This window comes from Acinonyx jubatus, chromosome D1 (genome assembly GCF_027475565.1).
Source record: "Acinonyx jubatus isolate Ajub_Pintada_27869175 chromosome D1, VMU_Ajub_asm_v1.0, whole genome shotgun sequence".
Lineage (NCBI taxonomy): Eukaryota > Metazoa > Chordata > Mammalia > Carnivora > Felidae > Acinonyx > Acinonyx jubatus.
In genome coordinates, this window is record NC_069390.1 from 98,121,402 (window position 1) to 98,140,345 (window position 18,944).

At 55.6% G+C, this 18,944-nt stretch overlaps 1 protein-coding gene across 1 annotated transcript in view; it reads left to right on the plus strand.

The window, feature by feature from the left end:
* DSCAML1 (DS cell adhesion molecule like 1) overlaps positions 1 to 18,944 on the plus strand; it is a 348,259-nt gene that overhangs the window by 236,286 nt on the left and 93,029 nt on the right. Inside the window, exons 4-6 of the mRNA XM_027036614.2 lie at positions 7,417 to 7,563; positions 13,472 to 13,750; positions 17,353 to 17,628. Coding sequence (XP_026892415.2) covers positions 7,417 to 7,563; positions 13,472 to 13,750; positions 17,353 to 17,628 — 702 coding nt within the window. The remainder of the gene's footprint in view (positions 1 to 7,416; positions 7,564 to 13,471; positions 13,751 to 17,352; positions 17,629 to 18,944) is intronic.

Consider the following 18,944-nt stretch of genomic DNA (forward strand, 5'->3'; position numbering starts at 1 on the left):
TTTTGAATCCTCAAAAGTAATCCTTTTTAAAAATCTCGTTGAATACAGCAGGAACAGGGATGAGCAGTGCAAGAGGTTTGCCAGATGTAGAAACACTCAGAAATGGCAGTGGGAAGCCTGGGAAGGCTTCTTGGAGGAGGTAGAATTATCTGACTTCTCTGAGCGGCCATCTCCTCGTTGAGTGGAATGGGGATAAAACTACCTTAGAGTTTGGGCAAGTTTCATTCATTCATTCATTCATTCATTCATTCTTTCTTTCATTCACTCTAGAAAGATTTATTTCTAGGGCACCTATTTGGCCATCAGCCCTGAGTGAAATGAGAATCTATTGGAGGGTTTGGGGCAAAGGAGCCACATAATCCGACTTGGGTTATAGAGCATCACTCTGGCTGCGGGTTGGGCACGGTTGGGGGAGGGGCAGGGGCCAAAGCAGGAGCCAGTTCGGCAGCTGCTGTCGCTGTGGCATTCGGAGTAGGCCTGAGTAGGACCCGTCCAGCTCACACCTTCCCGAAAAACCCTCGGTCCTTCCTCCTCCTCTGCCCGGCACCCTCTCCCCACAAAACTTCCCCTCACACTTGCCTCTGAGAGCAGAGAGAGGCCACGCCTCTGCAGAGGGCAGCTGTTCCCCCTCACAGCCCTCTGGAGCCACCAGGAGCCCCGAGGTTTCTATCATCCTCTCTCCGAGGCTCCTGCAGCTCTCGGGAGTCTCTGAGGCCCGGCTCTCTGACCTTTTAGAAAAAGAGAAGATGCCGTTGGCTCCCTTAGCACCTGTGTGCGGGGCCTCCGAATTGCAGAGGAGGGTCCCCTTTATTCCCAAGCTCCTAGGGAAGAGGGCAGGGGGGGAATCTGGAGGAAGCCTGGCCACGGGGACTGAGAGCCCCTCACCTCCTTGAGGTGGGGCCGTTCGTGCTGGGGACCCTCGCATGCTGTATCTCGTCTGACTCTCCCAACAGCTCTGGGACACAAGTCCGGTTTATTAAGTCGTTTTTCCTGAAGGAGAAGCGAGACTCCAAAGTTTGGTGCCATCATAGAGACATCAGTTGTCAGAGCAAAGGGGCCCCAGGAGTTTATCTCACCCAGTGGTTCTGTGCCCTGGCTGCCCATTACATGACCCGAAAAGCTTTTTTTTTTTTTTTTGGATACCGGTTTCCAGGCCACACGCCCAGAGATTCTGAGTTTAATTTAAAAGCTCCTCAGATGATTCTAACGTATAGGCATGCTTAAAGACACACATCAGATCCACCTTCTTCCTCCTTTTGCAGACGGGACACCTGAGGGCCTGGGAGATGACAGGACTCCCCTCAGGTCACCCTGTGTCGGTTGCCCTTGCCCGGGGCTCCCGTAGCAAATTGCAACAAGCTGACGGCTTAACCCAGGGAGATTTACTGCCTCACAGTCGTGGAGGCCAGAAGTCCCAAATCAGGGTGTGGGCGGGACGTGCTCCCTCCTCAGGCTCTGGAAGAGGGTCTTCCTTGACTCTTGCCTACTTCTGGGGTTGCTGGCAATGCCTGCATCTGTTGGCTTACAGACGCATCGCTCCAATCTCTGCCTCTGTCTTCCCATGGCCTTCTCCCCATGTTCGTGTGCCTGTGTTCAAGTTTCCCTGTTCCTAGAAGAACACACTGGATTCGGGGCCCACGCTCATCCAGTATGACCTCACCTTAACTTGATTGTGTTGGCCAAGATCTTATTTCCAGTAAGATCCCATTCACAAGCTCTGAGTAGACATTAATTTGGCGGAGGTGGGGGAAGGGGGGATGGGGTAGATACTCTTCAACCCAGTACACACCCCATCATTAGTGGCAGAGCCCGGACTCCAATCCAGTCTCCGAAATCCAGTCCCGGGCTCGGCCAACCACACCAGCTAGCTTGGCCCCTCTTAATCTTCCTCTTCTCGCCGATGGCCTCCGTTGAATCCCCTCCCCACCCTTCAGCAGCCCCCAAACGGGCCCCTTCCTGGTGGTAGGACATTGTCTTCTAACTGTGGAATCCCAAAGAGCAGAGACTAGGTCCAAGACCTCTCCAGGGAGCCCAGTCCAGGACTGAGGGGTGCCCCGGAAGGACTTGATAAATCAAGCCAAACTGAACTGAATGGATGAGCGTTCCTTTGTAAGGTAGTGACCACCCCACTGACAGAAGCGGCCAAGCAGAGGCTGGCTGACCATATGTTCCTATGAGAGGTGCTGCTATTCTAGAAGACTCAGTCGACACCGAGACTTGAAAGAGCATAACAAGTAGACTAACGATCTGGGCTCTGCCACTTATTAGCTGTGTGACCATGGGTGGGTTATTTAACCTCTCTGTGCTTTGGTTAGTAAAAATAACAGTATCCATTGCAAAGGGTTGTGGGGATTGAATAAGATAGTGTGTATAAAATTCTTGCCCTGACATGTATTAGGTACTTGGTAAATATGCAGCTTTAAAAAAAGGAGAGGCCTGCTCCAGATCACCTGGAAGAAGGATGGTGAAGCAGGTGGAATATTTTTAGTAATAGTAAAAAGAAGAGGGGTGCCTGGATGGCTCAGTCGATTGGGCGTCCGACTTCGGCTCAGGTCATGATCTTTGGTTGACGAGTTCGAGCCCCGCATCCGACTGTGTGCCGACAGCTCAGAGCCCGGAGCCTGCTTCGGATTCTGCGTCTCCCTCTCTCTCTGCCCCTCCCCGACTCATGCTCTGTCTTGCTCCCCTTCAAAAATAAATAAACATTAAAAAAAAAATTTTTTTAAAGAAAGGTTTCCTTAACCACACGCAGCACTTTCCTGGTCATGGCCCCGTTCACAGATGAGCCACAGCCTTTGACATGTGACACACAAGCAGCATCAATGGCAGAGTCCACGTTTAGACACAGTCCTTTTTTTTTTAACGTTTAATTATTTAGTTTGAGAGACAGAGACGGAGCACAAGCAGGGGAGGGGCAGCGAGAGAGGGAGACAGAGAATCCCAAGGAGGCTCCTGGCTGTCAGCACAGAGCCCGATGCAGGGCTCGACCCCACGACCGCGAGATCATGACCTGAGCTGAAATCGCGAGTCGGATGCTGAACCGACTGAGCCACCGGGGCGCCCCTGCACACGGTCTCATGTCCCAAGCTTGGCACCTAAGGGAAAGTGATCTTGCAGCGTAAACCCATATGGACACTACTGGCATTTGGGGTCAGACAGTATTTATTACCCAAGATATCCAGCATTGCTGGCCTCTGACCACGAAATGCCATTCGTACCTCCCCATCTTGGTGTCGACCAAACATGACCCCAGACACGCATTCCCACGTGGCCTCAGGATACAAGCTGGACCCAGTGGTCACGGCTGCCACTCTGTCCTTCCTCCGGCTGGACCCAGCCTACCCCCTGGCGGAAGGGGCCAGGGTAGAGGATAAGTTGCTCCTCTACCCATTCCAGGGATGGCTGGTCCCATTTGGAGTGCAGGTTGGGGGCTGCCCGACTGCCAGGGCACCCCATCGGAGAGCCAGCCATTTTGTGGGGCCCTGGCCCCTCTGAACCCCCCACCAGCTGGCTGTGCCTCCCCCGCCCAACGCCGCCTGCCGCTCACTCCACAGGCCTCTTGCTGCTTCCCTTCCCCAGCAGGGCCCGTCATCTGATTCTCATCAAACATGCAGAACTGATGTTGCACAAGCCCCCCCGCCCCCAGGGGGGATTAACATAATACCCTGATTTCTCCGTCCCCTCTCTCCAGCACTGTGCATCCCCCTGGCTGCGGCCAGCCCGCCTTTGTTTCAGGAGGAACGATACACTGTGTCTGGAAACGTTACTGCAATTAAATATGCACAAGAAGGGGGGAAGGGAGGGGGGAAATGAGGACAATGAAGGATGTGAAACATCAGATGCAGCAGCTGCTTGTTGCTATAGAAACCCCAGCTCCCCACCACATCACCGCAGCACCCCTTCCCAGCTTCAAATTCCAGTAGGACCAAATGCACCGTCTTCCTGGGGTGCGGGGAGCTGCGAGATCACAGGGGCCAAGCTGCTGGTGCCAGATCGGGGGTCCTTCCTGTTTTCCCTCACCCCGCCACCACGCCCCCGGCCAGGTACTTCTGATCAGCAGCACCCTCCCATACTTCTGCATTCCAGTCCCAGTTACATAATAAATCACGGGAGAGCTTCCGCATTTGACTTTGGGATGTCACAACATGGAGACAAAACGGCACGTTCAGAGTCTGGCGGGGAAGCCAGGCTTTCTCTGTGCTTCCCCCGGGTCCTCTCCGACTGCCGGCAGCAGGGCTGGGCTCCCTCCCACTTTCCTCCACGTCTCTTAACCCACAGCACTGAGCGGGGGTCTGTGAGGTGTGGTCCGTGTACCGGAGGGGCACGGTGGGGGTCCAGAGGACTGGCATCCTGTCACATGGCCAAGCATGCACCGGGGGGGGGCAGGGGGGCCAGCAACACGTCACTCACCGGGGGAGCCCTGTGACGTCCCAGGTGTGGGCCCACAACAGCCGGGTGTCCGAGGGTGGAGAGACGGCAGGTGTCCTCGCAGCGGTTCACAGACACAAGACCAGGGCACTGGCTGAGTGCCAGTCGAGTGTGAGACCATGGCGTGACGGGGCTGCCTTCTACTCCTGCTCTGTCCCCTCTAGGAAGCAAGCCATGTTGGGCCGGGGGGGTTGGCAGTCCAGCCCTCTCCTGCGCTGGTCATGGGAGGCCAGTTGCTAGGTCCCGGCCACTTGGCCAAGTGGTGGCGCATAGTAGGTCTAGTCCTATACAAAGGTGTATGGGAGAGGGAGAAGATTAGGAGATGTGCAGATAAACCAAAGTTTATTAAGAAACAAGAGATCACCCAGATTGACGAAGTTATTTGAAACCATATTAAATACATAGTAAAACACAAACCCCTACGCTGCTTAGGCTGCAGAAACACTGAAGGGCACGACAGCTCCCTTCCAGTGTGTGTGGCAGTGTGGCAGTGACCCGGGCTCAGGATAGCTCTGTGGGGCTCTCATGAGTAGAACCAGGACCCATGGAGGGAGCCTAGAAGAGACCAACTGTGACCCAGGAAGATCTCTCTAAAAGTCAGAGCTCTCCACTTTGGGAGGGGCTGCTGAAGCCACAGATCCTCCGAGGAAGGCTGGAGAACCTTGTCAAAGCTGTGGTAGACACTTTAAGCTTCTCAGCCCTACATACAACATGCCTTGTCACAAAGTGTCACCGGTGAGATCCCCGTCCCCCGGTACTGAGGCTTGTGCTTGGTGGGTGGGGCGTCACGGAATATTCCTTTTTTTAAAAAAATATATATGTATGTATTTTGGGGAGAGCACAAGCAGAGGGGCACAGCCAGGGGGACAGAGGATCCAAAGCAGGCTCTGCGCTGACAGCAGTGAGCCCGATGCGGGGCTCGAACTCACAAACCGCGAGATCATGACCTGAGCCCAAGTCGGATGTTCAACCAACTGAGCCACCCGGAATATTTCTTTTTTTTTTTTTTTAATTTTTTTTTTTAACGTTTATTTATTTTTGAGACAGAGAGAGACAGAGCATGAACGGGGGAGGGTCAGAGAGAGGGAGACACAGAATCTGAAGCAGGCTCCGGGCTCTGAGCTGTCAGCACAGAGCCCGACGCGGGGCTCAAACTCACGGACAGTGAGATCATGACCTGAGCCGAAGTCAGACGCTCAACCGACCAAGCCACCCAGGCGCCCCCCACCCAGAATATTTCTTTTGTTTTTTTTTAACGTTTATTTATTTTTGAGACAGAGAGAGACAGAGCATGAACGGGGGAGGGTCAGAGAGAGGGAGACACAGAATCTGAAGCAGGCTCCGGGCTCTGAGCTGTCAGCACAGAGCCGACGCGGGCTCAACTCACGGACAGTGAGATCATGACCTGAGCGAAGTCAGACGCTCAACGACCAAGCACCCAGGCGCCCCCACCCAGAATATTTCTTTTGTTTTTTTTTAACGTTTATTTATTTTGAGACAGAGAGAGACAGAGCATGAACGGGGGAGGGTCAGAGAGAGGGAGACACAGAATCTGAAGCAGGCTCCGGGCTCTGAGCTGTCAGCACAGAGCCCGACGCGGGGCTCGAACTCACGGACCGCGAGATCGTGACCTGAGCCGAAATCGGACGCTCAACCGACTGAGCCACCCAGAATATTTCTTTTGTTTTTTTTTAACGTTTATTTATTTTTGAGACAGAGAGAGACAGAGCATGAAAGGGGGAGGGGCAGAGAGAGGGAGACACAGAATCCAAAGCAGGCTCCAGGCTCTGAGCTGTCAGCACAGAGCCCGATGCGGGGCTCAAAATCACGGACCGCGAGATCATGGCCTGAGCCGAAGTCGGACGCTCAACCTACTGAGCCACCCAGAATATATTTCTAATAGGAGAGTGAGCCAGTATCAGAGCTCTTATCAGGGGTTGAGGGGGTGGGGGGTGTCACTCAGCCCCCAGGCGGGAGGAAGCAGCCTAGCCCCCAGAGAGCAGGCAGAGGGACCCAAACTTAGCTTCTCAATCCCAGTTTGGCTGGCCCTTGGGTGGGATGGCCCTGCCATGAGCTTAGGGGAGTCTGAAGCTGAATGCAAGCCCCTCCCCAACTGTCAAGTCCACATTCTCCCCTTTTAAAATCAGCGCTCACTAGCTCAAATTCAAGGTCTGCCCCAGGACCTTGGAAACCCATTCCATCTCTAAGTGGAGTCATATGTCACCATCAGCAAAATGGGTGTCTTACTGCCTGTCCTTCTGGCTGCCCTGCTGAGTCCTGACAGTAGGACCTGGAAAAGGAAAGCACAGTGCCTGCACCTGCGCCTTGCACAAAACGGGCATTCGAGAACTGTGTGTTGAATTAGCACTGTGTATCTGGATCTCTATATCCCCACTAGTGGCAGAGCTTGGCCTCAGTAACTGTTTGATGAGTGAATATACGATTGAAATCGAGAGAAAGGGATTTACGCTTGTGTTTGGGTTAGTACACAGAGCTGGGAACCAGAAGGCTGAGTTCTGCTCTGCTGACTGGCTGTGTGACCTGAAAATGGAGAGGACGCACAAACGGTTGTAAGGGCAAATGAGCGATGGACGTGAGAGAGCTTTGCAAGCTTTTGCACAGACATAGGAGAGATGAGGACTGACATTTACTGGGTGACACTGACCCTCACTTGCTATGTGCCACTTTATTATTATTTTTAATCCTTATATCCACCCCGCGAGGTGTTATTTGCACCCCGTTGTACAGATAGGGCTCAGAGAAGTTAAGTAAGTTTTCCGAGATCACACAGCTGATAAGTGGACAAGTCAGTTTGGAGCCCAGGTCTCGGTCTGACCCTAAAGCCTACTATGCTTCTATAAAACTCTGAAGCATCTAACACTGAAAGGAATAACGGTTCTGGGAGAAAGGCCGGCTGCCGGCCTGAGTTGCTTCTGGTGGTGTGCCCACCCAAGGGAGTAATGGATTATATCTTGATTCTGTCTCCAGAAAACAGGTTTTTTATTACTCACCACGGCGGGCTGTACATCTCTGACGTGCAGAAAGAGGACGCCCTCTCCACCTACCGCTGCATCACCAAGCACAAATATAGCGGGGAGACCCGGCAGAGCAATGGGGCCCGCCTCTCTGTGACAGGTAGGTGAGAGGGTTGCAGTGGGCGCCAGTCCAGCCCTGGGGTGGGCACGTCCGCACCAGGGGCCGGGAAGGCTGCTGTGTATCTAGGCAGTCGGGAGCCTCGGAGAAGGAGCTTAAGGAACACAAACATAGGACCTCCTGGGGCAGAAGTCGTCCAGCTTGGTGTGGAGGGCCCTTCATGTAAGAACTTCAGAGTCTGTACCTAAGGAAGCGAGCTCACCTGAAGAACTGATGTGTTGCCATTTATCAGATAATGAGAGTTAATGGAATCCATCTTCTGTTTCCTTTTTTTTGCCCTTGCTGCCAGGAAGCTCCTAAATAGAACCTGATATTCAAACATAGTTAACGATTAGGTGAAATTAGATCAGATAGGGGAAGTTTTTTTTCCTTCGTGTCTCTAAATATATTTTAAGATTCTATTTGACCTATTTCTGAGTGCATGTGTCTCTTTTGTTATAGCTTAAAAGCAGGCAGAATAGAATTCAGAAGCAAAACTATTTGTAAATTAAATAAAGGATGCTTATTCTGGAATGATCATCACTTTAAAAAAAAATTAATGTTTATTTTATTTTTTTTGAGAGACACAGACGGAGTGTGAGCAGGGAGGGGCAGAGAGAGAGACACAGAATCTGAAGCAGTCTCCAGGCTCTGAGCCCTCGGCACAGAGCCCGATGCGGGGCTTGAACTCACAACCCATGAGATCATGACATGAGCCGAAGTCGGAGACCTAACCGACTGAGCCACCCAGGCACCCCAGGAATGATTATTATCACCTTTTAGGAGGGATGGAAGATAACGGCTGTTAAGTCCCCTGCATGCCAGAGATCTCACTCCTCTGCTCTCCTTTAGGCACCGTGATAGCCTTGTGGGGTATACACTGATGTGTTTTACAGGTGAGGAAACCAGATCTTAGGGAAGCCAAGCGACTTGCCCCAACTGTTTAACCAGTGGGAGGCAAAGCCAGGACTCACACTCTGCGTCCAGAGTGTGGACACCCCCATGGGAAGGGTCAGTTGAACACCCCATTCATGCCCCAGTCACAGAGTAAAGGAGGACACATGGTACCCCTCAAGGAACAGTGCCTTTCTGGAACTGTACTTTTTCAAACTCTTTTGACTGCGATCTGCAGATAGACATTTTTATCCTAACCTGTGCCATGCACTCTGGTATTTCCTACCATGTGCATTTCAATGCACTCTGATATTTTCTATTCGATGCTGTCCAATTTTGATTTACTTAAATGGTGGTCGCAACTTACCAAATGGATTTCACAAGTTCCTCGCGGTTTGTGACCTGCAATTTGACCATCTCTGCTGTTCGAGGAGGTGGGATTGGAGTGGCTTTTGGAGGGAGGGTGAACGGATAGAGCAGTGGTGTTGGAGGCCAGGCTCACCCAATCACGTGACCTCTCGGGGACCCCAGAGAAGTAGCTGGACTAGATGGCCACTCTGATTCTGTCTGACTCTGCCCTTCTGGGGTTTGGTGAGGACCCAGATGAACTCTAGCCCAGACCCCTCTCTCATTTGCCCAGCACGTTTGGAGGCAAGAACAGGAGAGTGGGAGCCAGCAGGGCAGGGGTGGGGCTCTCCGATTCTCCCCTGTGTCTCCAGCACCTGGGCCTACGCCTGGCACACAGTAGGTGCTAAGTAAATATTTGTGGAATTAACCAATGCCAGGGGAAACTGTCATGCGGAAAGGCAAGGGGACTGTACTAAGAGGCCCTATCTTCGTGGCTGGACTTCAGAATCTGCAGCCCAGCTCCCAAATGTGTTGGAGTGCTTCCCTTCCAAATTATGGGGACTTGTCTACATGCTGTTTTGCATCTCATCTGCATGCTTCTCATAAAACGTGGGCACAGTGCAGACATCCCCCTCCTGCAGGCCGCTTCTTTCTCCAGCACACATACTTGGCCCCTTCATCCTGCCAATCTCACCTCCACTTCTGGGGGGGCGTGGGCAGGTGTCTCAAAGAAGACACTCTGTAGACTGGAGGTTATGCCAGCCGTTCTCTTTCTGGTCTCCATTCCCCACTGGCGGTGAGGAGAAGCGGGGGAGGTAGGAAGAGAATAAGAGACGCACCAGAGACGAAGAGACACGGGAGTAAAGATAGGGAGGCCCCCGGCCAGACGAGGGGAGAGGCGCAGGCACAGAGTAGACCCGGGACAGGGAGAAAATGGAAGAAAACCTTCGCAGAGAGACAAAGGCAGAGGGGAAGACAAGAGGGAACGAGATCTGAGAGAAGCAGGAGGGACCTGGAGGGAAGGAAGCGGAGGGAGCCAAGGGGAAGGGGCCCCGCCGGTGACACGGCCCTGATGTGATGTGATGTGACAAGGCCATCTGCAAGCTGCTTGTCTCGGCAAAAACGCAAGTGATACGGGAGCAAGGCGGTGCAGAGGGGGTGCAAGGGGGGCACGTCGGGGAGCTCGGGGCCTCAGCCTCCGGCCCCACACACCGCAGATCCTCTCCGGCTTGAGGCGGGGCTCCGTCAGTCCTGAACGAGAGAGGCTGGCCGTGGTTTCCGCTGAGACGGTTCACTCTGTAGTGGCCCGCACCCCCGAGGGCTCCCCGGCTGGTGGCTGGGAAGGGTGCGGCCCCTCTCTAGCCAGAAGCTCCAGGTCAGCAGATGGAGAGGTGGCACCGGGGCGGGGGAGGGGGGGGGGAAGGGGGTCTGAGCCCGTGCATCCCAAGGGACGGCTGCCCCTGTCTGCCCAGGCCCTAAGGCGAGAGGAAGGAGCAGAAGGACCCACGTGGCAGAGTGTCTCTGATGGTCATCGGACGAGGGCCTCCACCATACCCTTCGGTCCTCGCAGAGCTGGATACAGAGGGCGGGAAGGAAGGACTCTGAATCCAGCCCAAGGTTTAGGCTTAGCCTCACCACATGCAAGTAGGCCCAAACGAAGGGACAGGGACGTCTCAAACCTCAGCTTCCTCATCTGTAAAATGGGAGCGACAAAACATACCCCGCCCCCAGGGGTTGCTGGGAAGAATAGATACCAGATGGAAAAGGCTTACTCTGGGCTCTGCCCCGCAGGGAGCGCTGTTTTGGCAGTGGCCTTTTGTTGCTGCGTTAGTATTCCTCCTCCCTTCCAAAGTGCCTGTGTTGGGGAAGGGGAGGAGAGCCATTTTTCTGTATTGTCCAAGGTGAAGGAGGCAGTGACAAGAGTAGCCCAAGCCCCCTATAACGCACCCCCGAAACAACCATTCTATGCATGTACCTGCTTGTTTAGCGTTTACCAGGAGCTTCCGCGAGCATTAACTCCATGGAATAGACATTATCTGCATTTATAAAGAGGAAACCAGTGACCAGAGAGGCTGGCGGACTAGCCCAGGGCGCCCCAGCTCAGGGAGTGCAGTCAGGTGCAGAAGCTGTGTTCAGGGTCCCTCTCCGGGGCAGCGCTGCTCGTCCGATCGGGGGAGGTCCCAGCAGCCTCCCCGGGGCACCCCCAGCCCTCCAGCCCCGGCACGCCCCCGGAGATTTCTCGGGGCCCAGCCATCTGTCTCCCCCAGCTCTGCACCAGCCCCGACAGCGCCCGATCCCCCCGGGCTGTCGCCCGTACACGCCGCAGCATTTTACTTCTGCTCCGGAGTAATGAAAGAGGTTTCTTTCCCTCAGAATTTAATTTCACGCCTGAGACTCGGTGATTAATTCCCTCCCCCCGCCCCTTCCTCCACCGCCCCGTCGGCCCCTCCGCTTGTAAATTCTGCGCTGTGCCACGGAATTTGTGTATTTTGCATCAATTAAGTGTCACATTGAGTAATTCTTGCCTGGCACCGGGTTTGTTTATCCCGACCGTTCCCACAGGGTTGTGTGGGGAAGAGGCCGCAGACGCTGGTGGGGAGGGAGGGCGGGTGCCAAACAGTAATTGCCGGGCACATCTGCATAGTGGTTTCGCTCGGCCAAGCTCTTTGGCGCTGGGACACAACAGGACTCACCCACGGTCACACAGTTTATCCGTGACCCGCACCGGCACTGCGCTGTCCTGATCCTCAGCCCAGGCTCCCTCGGAAGAGCTACGAACGGTAGGGAGGTAGTAGAGAGTCTTCGAGAAAGTCTTTCCCCCAGAGAGCATTCCTAGCCCAACCCTTCTCCAAGGGAGATTCGCCGATGATGGGAGAAATTTGCCATCAGTCAAGGAGGGGCCGGGCGGGGGGGGGGGGGCATCTGCCGCTCTCACCGTTCGCTCCGGAGCAAAAGTCCGTATTAGATTATTCCATCTCGGGCTCCATTTTCTCAGCAAGGGTCAGGGAGACCATGGCCGGTGATCCAGACTCTGCAGTGTGATCCTGGATAGGTCACCGCGCCTCTCTGGTCTCAGGGTCCTCCCCTGTCTGTGGTCTCCAAGACTGCTAAGCCAGCTCTCCTAGTCTACGAGCCTATAAAAACTCTGCAAGCTGGCAAATCAGCCCACTGGCCCGCCCTGTGCCCGAGTGCCCCCATTCGTCCTCTTCCCGACGTCCGTGGTTCAACAGCCACGGCCCTGCTCTCTGCAGGCACGGGAGATACAATGGATCACCACTGTCTCAAGATGCTGGCAGTCTCCTGCAGAAGACAGATACGTGGCTCGGTGCTAACCGCTGTTGCAAAGGGCCCCGGGCAAAGCGGCAACAGTGGGGGCCTCTGGGGAGGGAGATGAGGTGGCTGAGGGCAGGGGCGAGGGAGCCTCCCTCTCACACTCATGCCCTCATGCCTCTCTCTACTTTCTGAAGTTTTGCCGTGTGCGTGTGTTACATTTTTTCGCCCTTTCATTACAACAAGAAAAGGTTGTTTGAAAATAAAAGAGGAAGAAAGTCTATGGGGACGCAATGAGAGTGGCGGGGGGAGGAGGGCATCCAGAAGGGGCGACACGGAAGCTGGTTTGTGAAAGATGAAGAGGCATCGGCCGAGCAGAGCGGGAGGCTGGGCATCCGGCGGGGAGGGCAGTGTGGGGACACAGCATGACACCAGTGGGAAACCACTGCCACGAGGAGGTAGGTGAGGGCAGCCTAGGCCAGGGACCTGGCCGGGACCGGACCCCACATCGTAGCAGGCCTAACTTAGGATTAGAAGTGTGAGTTGTATCATGGAGGTAGAGGGGAGCCTATGCAGGTTTTATAGCAGGAGGAGGTCCCCCAAGGCAGAAAACTCGGGGAGGCCTCTGAGGGTAAGAACGAGGCTGTGAGCAGCCAGATCACCACTCAGAAATGTCACAGCGTCACACACAGAACCCTGCCAGCCAGGGGCCCAGGTCTTCTGTGGTTCCGGGCCACGGGTCCGGCAGCCACTGGTTTCTCTTGGTATGGGAATGCAAAATAGAGAATCGTTCGGGATGGCAGGTGTGGTTTGCAGAAGGCTTAACTTCTGGATCCTTCTGGGTGCAGATGGAAATGCACGGCCCTCTCTGAGTTTGTCAGGATTGCGGGTGGGAGGAGACAGGACAGGGCAGATTGTCCCCGCATCCCTGAAGGGCACCCCCAGTCCAGTCTGAGGCCCCGAGCAAGACTTCACAAGAATCGCAAATTCGAGAAGTCCTGATTCTCGTGTCACAGTGTATGTATGACTGCTCCTGGGTCTGGGCCAGACTCCAGGCACTGTTTCTGTGAAGGGAGCTCTCACACACACCCTCTCCTTCTCTGCACCTCTCGCTGTTTCCGTTGTTCCATCTGTCTGTCTGTCACTCTAGCCTAGTCTGCCCTCCCCAGCCTCTTCCCCCACAAGCCCCTGCTTCCAGTCATGATTCTCCGGACCTATGTCCGGCCCGAGTAGGAGAGCTTGGGCCAGAGTCTGAGGCCCAGGGGACATCAGGAGGTCTTGTCCACACCGGGCCATCCGGGGGTAGCAGGTGCCTGTTTGGGGGCTTGCCTCCCCATCCCCACCCCCAATTCATCCTGTTCAGGCCTCGCCAGGGCCACTGATGCTCTCTGCCTTCCAGACCCTGCCGAGTCGATCCCCACCATCCTGGACGGCTTCCATTCCCAGGAAGTGTGGGCCGGTCACACCGTGGAGCTGCCCTGCACGGCCTCCGGCTACCCCATCCCTGCCATCCGCTGGCTCAAGGACGGCCGCCCCCTCCCGGCCGACAGCCGCTGGACCAAACGCATCACAGGGTTGACCATCAGTGACCTGCGGACTGAGGACAGCGGCACCTACATTTGTGAGGTCACCAACACCTTTGGCTCAGCAGAGGCCACAGGCACCCTCACAGTCATTGGTGAGTGGGAGAAGCCCCTGTTCCAGCCCCAGTAACCTTTGAGAGCACTGCGGTGTGACAGGGAGGAACCACACCTGCCTCTGGCCGGCCCCAGGGGATAATCCCCTGGTTTGGGAAGACAGTTTCACATCCCAGAAAACTCTGGGCTTGAAATCAGAAGGTCTGCTTTTGGCTCTGGTATTAATTTTTTTTAATGTTTATTTATTTTTGAGAGAGACAGAGCATGAGTGGGGGGTGGGGGAGGTGCTGAGAGAGAGACACACACAGAAGCAGGCTCCAGGCTCTGAGCTGTCAGCACAGAGCTTGACATGGGGCTCGAACTCACGAGCCATGAGATCATGACCCGAGCCGAAGTCAGACACTTAATCGACTGAGCCACCCAGGCGCCCCTGGTTCTGGTTTTATCAGAGAGTAGCCGACTTTGGGAAAATCACATAACGGTGATCACCACCACAGTGTCCTCTTCCACAAAATGGGATAATGATCCCGGGAGCTTCCTGCCTCCTGAGGTCACGAGGGTAAGAAGGAACCATGAGGTTGACAGTGACCATAGTGAGCTCACAGCGCTTCCCAGCCTGTTGGGAGAAGGGAGTGTCTGAACTAGTCTAAACAGTGCTGATGTTAATCCAGTAGAGAGGATGTATGTATCCCATCAGAGACAATATTCAGAATATTTAGCAATAATTGAGCGGGGCACTGATCAATCAGATCAGACACAGGCATAACTGACCAAGGCAACTTTCCCAGGACCTACCAGCGGGGCATCGGCTCTGGTCCTGCCTGTTCCTTCCCCCATCCCAGATCCCCGGGCCTCCTGGGGTCCAGCGAGCCCCTGGGGAGAGTGGAAAGCCTTAGCAGACCCCTGCTGCTGCTGAGCCCCCAGGTGGGCAGAGGGGTCGGTGCCAGAGAACCCCCCCCACCCCCGCCTCGTGTGACCTGGCCTGGGGCTCCCCGTCGGCAAAGTGGAGAGGCCCCTTCCAGCCCTGGAATCCAGAGGCCGACTCTCTGAGTTGCCTGCTGTCTGGGCTGCAGGAAGGGCGTGGGCAGTAGGTTACCTGGGATTTGGAGACCCTTGGGGAATCTCACTCCTGCAGAGCAACAACATAGCCTGAGGCCCTGAATGTTGTACTGAACGGCATCGGCATCGTGAGGGTCACTCAACCTGGGCAGTGGGAGGAGGCCGTCCAGAGAGGATCCAGCTCCCATTCTGCAGAGAAGTTCCCTCCGTCATAAAGATTGAGCAGGGAAGCCCTCCCGCCCCACCCCCACTCCCACCCCCACCCCCACCCATGTCAAGAGCATAGAGCTACAGGTCTGCAGACCCCCGGATGTTCTCCCCGCCGGGCTGGCCTCCCGGGCCTGGTCTCCTGTTGTCCTCAGCCCAGATGTGACCCCGTCTCCTTCCCATAGACGAGGGCATCTTGACGTTTATCATCTGCATGCAGTGCTGGGAAGAAGTCCCCCCACATGTGAACACATGTGAAGTGGGAAGAGCAGGAGCCTCAGGAAACACTGTGGGAGTGACGGTGCATGATGCAGATGCTTGGGTTAGAGCCCCGTTTCAGGGGACGGGGGCTCCTCACGTGCTAACGTGCCCCAGCCAGCAGGGCAGACAGGGGGAGGGACCAGGGCTGATACCCCACTCCTTGCCCTAAGTATTGTCCCAAATCATTCAATATGCCTTCCCCCCTGTTCCCCACCCTCCTGGTACACACACACACACACACACACACTCTCTCTCTCTCTCTCTCTCTGTCTCTCTCTCTCTCTCTGTCTCTCTCTCTCATCTCATGCTCACAGACAAACACACACGCTGTCTCAGGGCACAGGTCAGGAGGGCGGCACACCCCTGAGTCCTCGGAAAATTAGCAAGCCTGACTCTGGGTAATGTGGTGTTCACAGCTCCCGCCTCAGGACACACAGGCGAGCAGATACTCACATACACACGTAGACACACGCACACGTACACACACGTTCAGGCAGGTGGGTTGAAAGTTCACATGCCCGTTTCTCCGTACGTACATGCCCACGTATACCATACCCATACACATCACACAGGCACCCATGCTACTCGCCAACATGCTCACATCCCGGCACATGCGCCCGGACGTACGAGTGGCCGCCCCCAGCCATGGGCACACCCCAGCTGGCTTGTACATGTAGGTGCACCTCATTCCCCCTCTGACACTCAGCTGCCCATCTTCCTCCCACACTGGGCTCAGCTGGACAGCCAGGTTCAAGGGAAAGTGACATAACTTTTCTCTGCCTTCCGTCCTCTCTGACTGCCCCTCTCTGCCAGGGCCATAGACAGGAAAGCATGCTTTTCACACACACACTACCCATTCTGCCCCCCAAGCCTCTGCCCATCTTGTCTCCAAGTGTGCAGGGCAGCAAGGTGGGAGCCCCAGCTGGGGACTGGGACGCATGGGATGCTACCTGCCTCGTGTGCACTGGCGTTTCCAGGGCGGGGACTCGGGGAGAACGGGAGAACTCAGCGTGAGCAGACTCCTGTGCGCTTTGACTACACCCCGCCCAGCCAGGCTGGGGTCCCCTATCCTCCAGGCTACATCACGGGGGGTCCTGTATAGGGTTCTCCTATAGAGAACCCCAAGCCCACGGGGATCTGGGGAGAGAGGCCAGCCTGGGGCAGACATGGAAGGTGACAGACGTTGTTCTGCTCTCAAGTGCTCACCACCCAGAGGGAGAGACAGACACAGAGAAGTGATTAAGAGACCACGTGCTTTGTGTGGTCCTAGTTACACACAGGGAGGCCCAGAAGAGGGGTCCTGACCCAGCCTGGGACGGGAGTGGTATCTAGGAAGTCTTCCTGGCAGAGATGTCCTGAGCGCAGTGTGAAGGATGAGTAGGCCTTAGGCAAAGGGGACAAAGAATGCTCTAGGTGGAGGCTCTGGGGCAAGAAATAGCCCAGGGTGCCCAGACAGGGCACTGCTGCTCGAGGAGTGTGGAGCTGAGAAGGGGGGGGCAGGTCCTTAGGAGCCCTGGTGGCCTTGAATGCCACACAGAGTTGTTGGGCACCATGGCCATTCCAAGCAGGGCAGTGGCCAGCCACAGCACAGAGAACGGATGGAGGGACGCAGGGAGGGAGGAGGATGGTTGCGGGCTGGGAGCTGGGGACCTGCAGCAGGGCAGGGGAGGTGGGGGTGAAGAGCAGAGTCCTGGTGCGTGTAAATTGGTTACCTGTATGGGTGTGAGAGACAGGTGGCAGGGCCCCGGGGGCCTCCCTGGTTTCTGGGGTGGGGGTCAGGGGAGATGACGAGCCAGCCAATCTCCCGTCCTCCTTATGAGCTGAAGGGTGCTCCCCGCCCCACCCCCCCACCGACGCGCACATCGAGAAAGTGCAGGCCGTCATCACAAGAGGTACAGAGCGATCTTCTGGCCTGACGCTGACATTTGACAGATGGGTAAACTGAGGTCTAGAGAGGGAATTCACTCGGCCCGGTCCCCCTCACCAGGAGTCTGGAGACAGAACCAGGGCCTCCCCCAGCCCACCCCCAGCCACACTGCTCCACGGTAAGCCCTTTCTCTTTTCTTTTCCTCCCCCCACCTTTCCCCCTCACCCCTCCCCTGCTGGCTTGGCCCAGACCCCCTTCACGTGACCCTGACACCAAAGAAGCTGAAGACCGGCATTGGCAGCACGGTCATCCTGTCCTGTGCCCTGCTGGGCTCCCCGGAGTTCACCATCCGCTGGTACCGCAACACTGAGCTGGTGCTGCCTGACGAGGCCGTCTCCATCCGCGGGCTCAGCAACGAGACACTGCTCATCACCTCGGCCCAGAAGAGCCACTCTGGGGCCTACCAGTGCTTCGCCACCCGCAAGGCCCAGACCGCACAGGACTTCGCCATCATTGTGCTGGAGGGTGAGCTGGGGCAGCCAGCACAGGGGTGGGTTCAGGACCCCCGGGGCCTGGCCGGAAGGTGCCCCGCCCCAGGCTGCCTCCCTCCCCTCCTGATAGCAGACATCCGTCCAGGCAGGTGCCTGGCTTAGTTCCTCCTCCCACGGGCCCTGTGGGGAGATGCTTTTTTTTTTTTTTAAGTTCCCTATTTTATAGTTGAGGAAACTGAGGCTTCAGTCATTTGCCCGAGGTCATTCAGCTCTGCCAAGAGTCAAGAGTTGGGATCTGAACTCAAGTCTCTTAATCACCGGGCCATCTTGCCCCTGCCCTCCGAAATCGCCAGAATCTTACTATTAAAGGAGTGTTCTTTAGGATCTCAAAGGCTTTCAGTCTCACCAAGGCCCCGGGACTGCCCACCAGGAGTCACTGCCTTCGGCCCCTCCTCTGCCTTCTTCCCTGAGCCCTCTTTTTCTAGCTGTCCTTCTCTCCCCATTCTCTGCCTTTCTTGCCAGCCTCATGGGTTTTTGAATCCTCTCCATGACCGAGGCTTCTTCACAGCAGGCTCTGTTTCTTATCACAGACCTGGGTTTTCACTTGCTTCTCTCTCCCTGTAAAGCTACTTACTACCACCCAGGGTTCCTCACCTGGCACATATGTATGGTTGTCCAGGTTGTTCACTGCACAAAGCGCCCAACCAAGAGGGCCGGACCAAGAGTAAGGACTGAAATCCAGCTTGAATCCCACTTGCCAAGCCGTGAGCCCTGGCACCAGGCTGTGACCACACAGAGGAGGCATCTTTTTCTTATCTGCACAAAGAAGAAAGATACAGTGGGGGTTAGCAGAGACCCTATCCTTACCAATAAATTTAGTGGTTTCCGGGCTCCTTTGTTGCTACAGAAGCAACAACAACAACAAAAAAACCCTCAAGCCTATTGCTTCCAAGGATTTTTCACTGTAGTAACAAAGGCACCAAACCCAGGCAAGCCCCACAGGTCTACCTGTCACAGCCTGTGGGTCCTCATTCCTAGCCGTGGGACTAGGCATCCCCTTATCCCTCACCCTAGGACAGTGCCCAGTAAAGTGCCGCCCTCCCTCAGCCCCTGCCTCTTCTTGTCCAGCCAGATCCTGGCCTCTCTTCCTCACGAGGAAGCACGGAAGGCAGGCACAGAGCAGTTCAAGATGGGCCCCTTACATCTCTGGGGACTCCCTGACTAACTGACTCCCCACACCGCACATTTTCTCAGAGGACAGCCATTGATGGCCGGTCTGGAGTAGGGATGTGGGAAATGAGGCTGGTGGGAAGGGCAGAGAGTGGGGAGGGAGGGGCAGCCAGAAAGGGA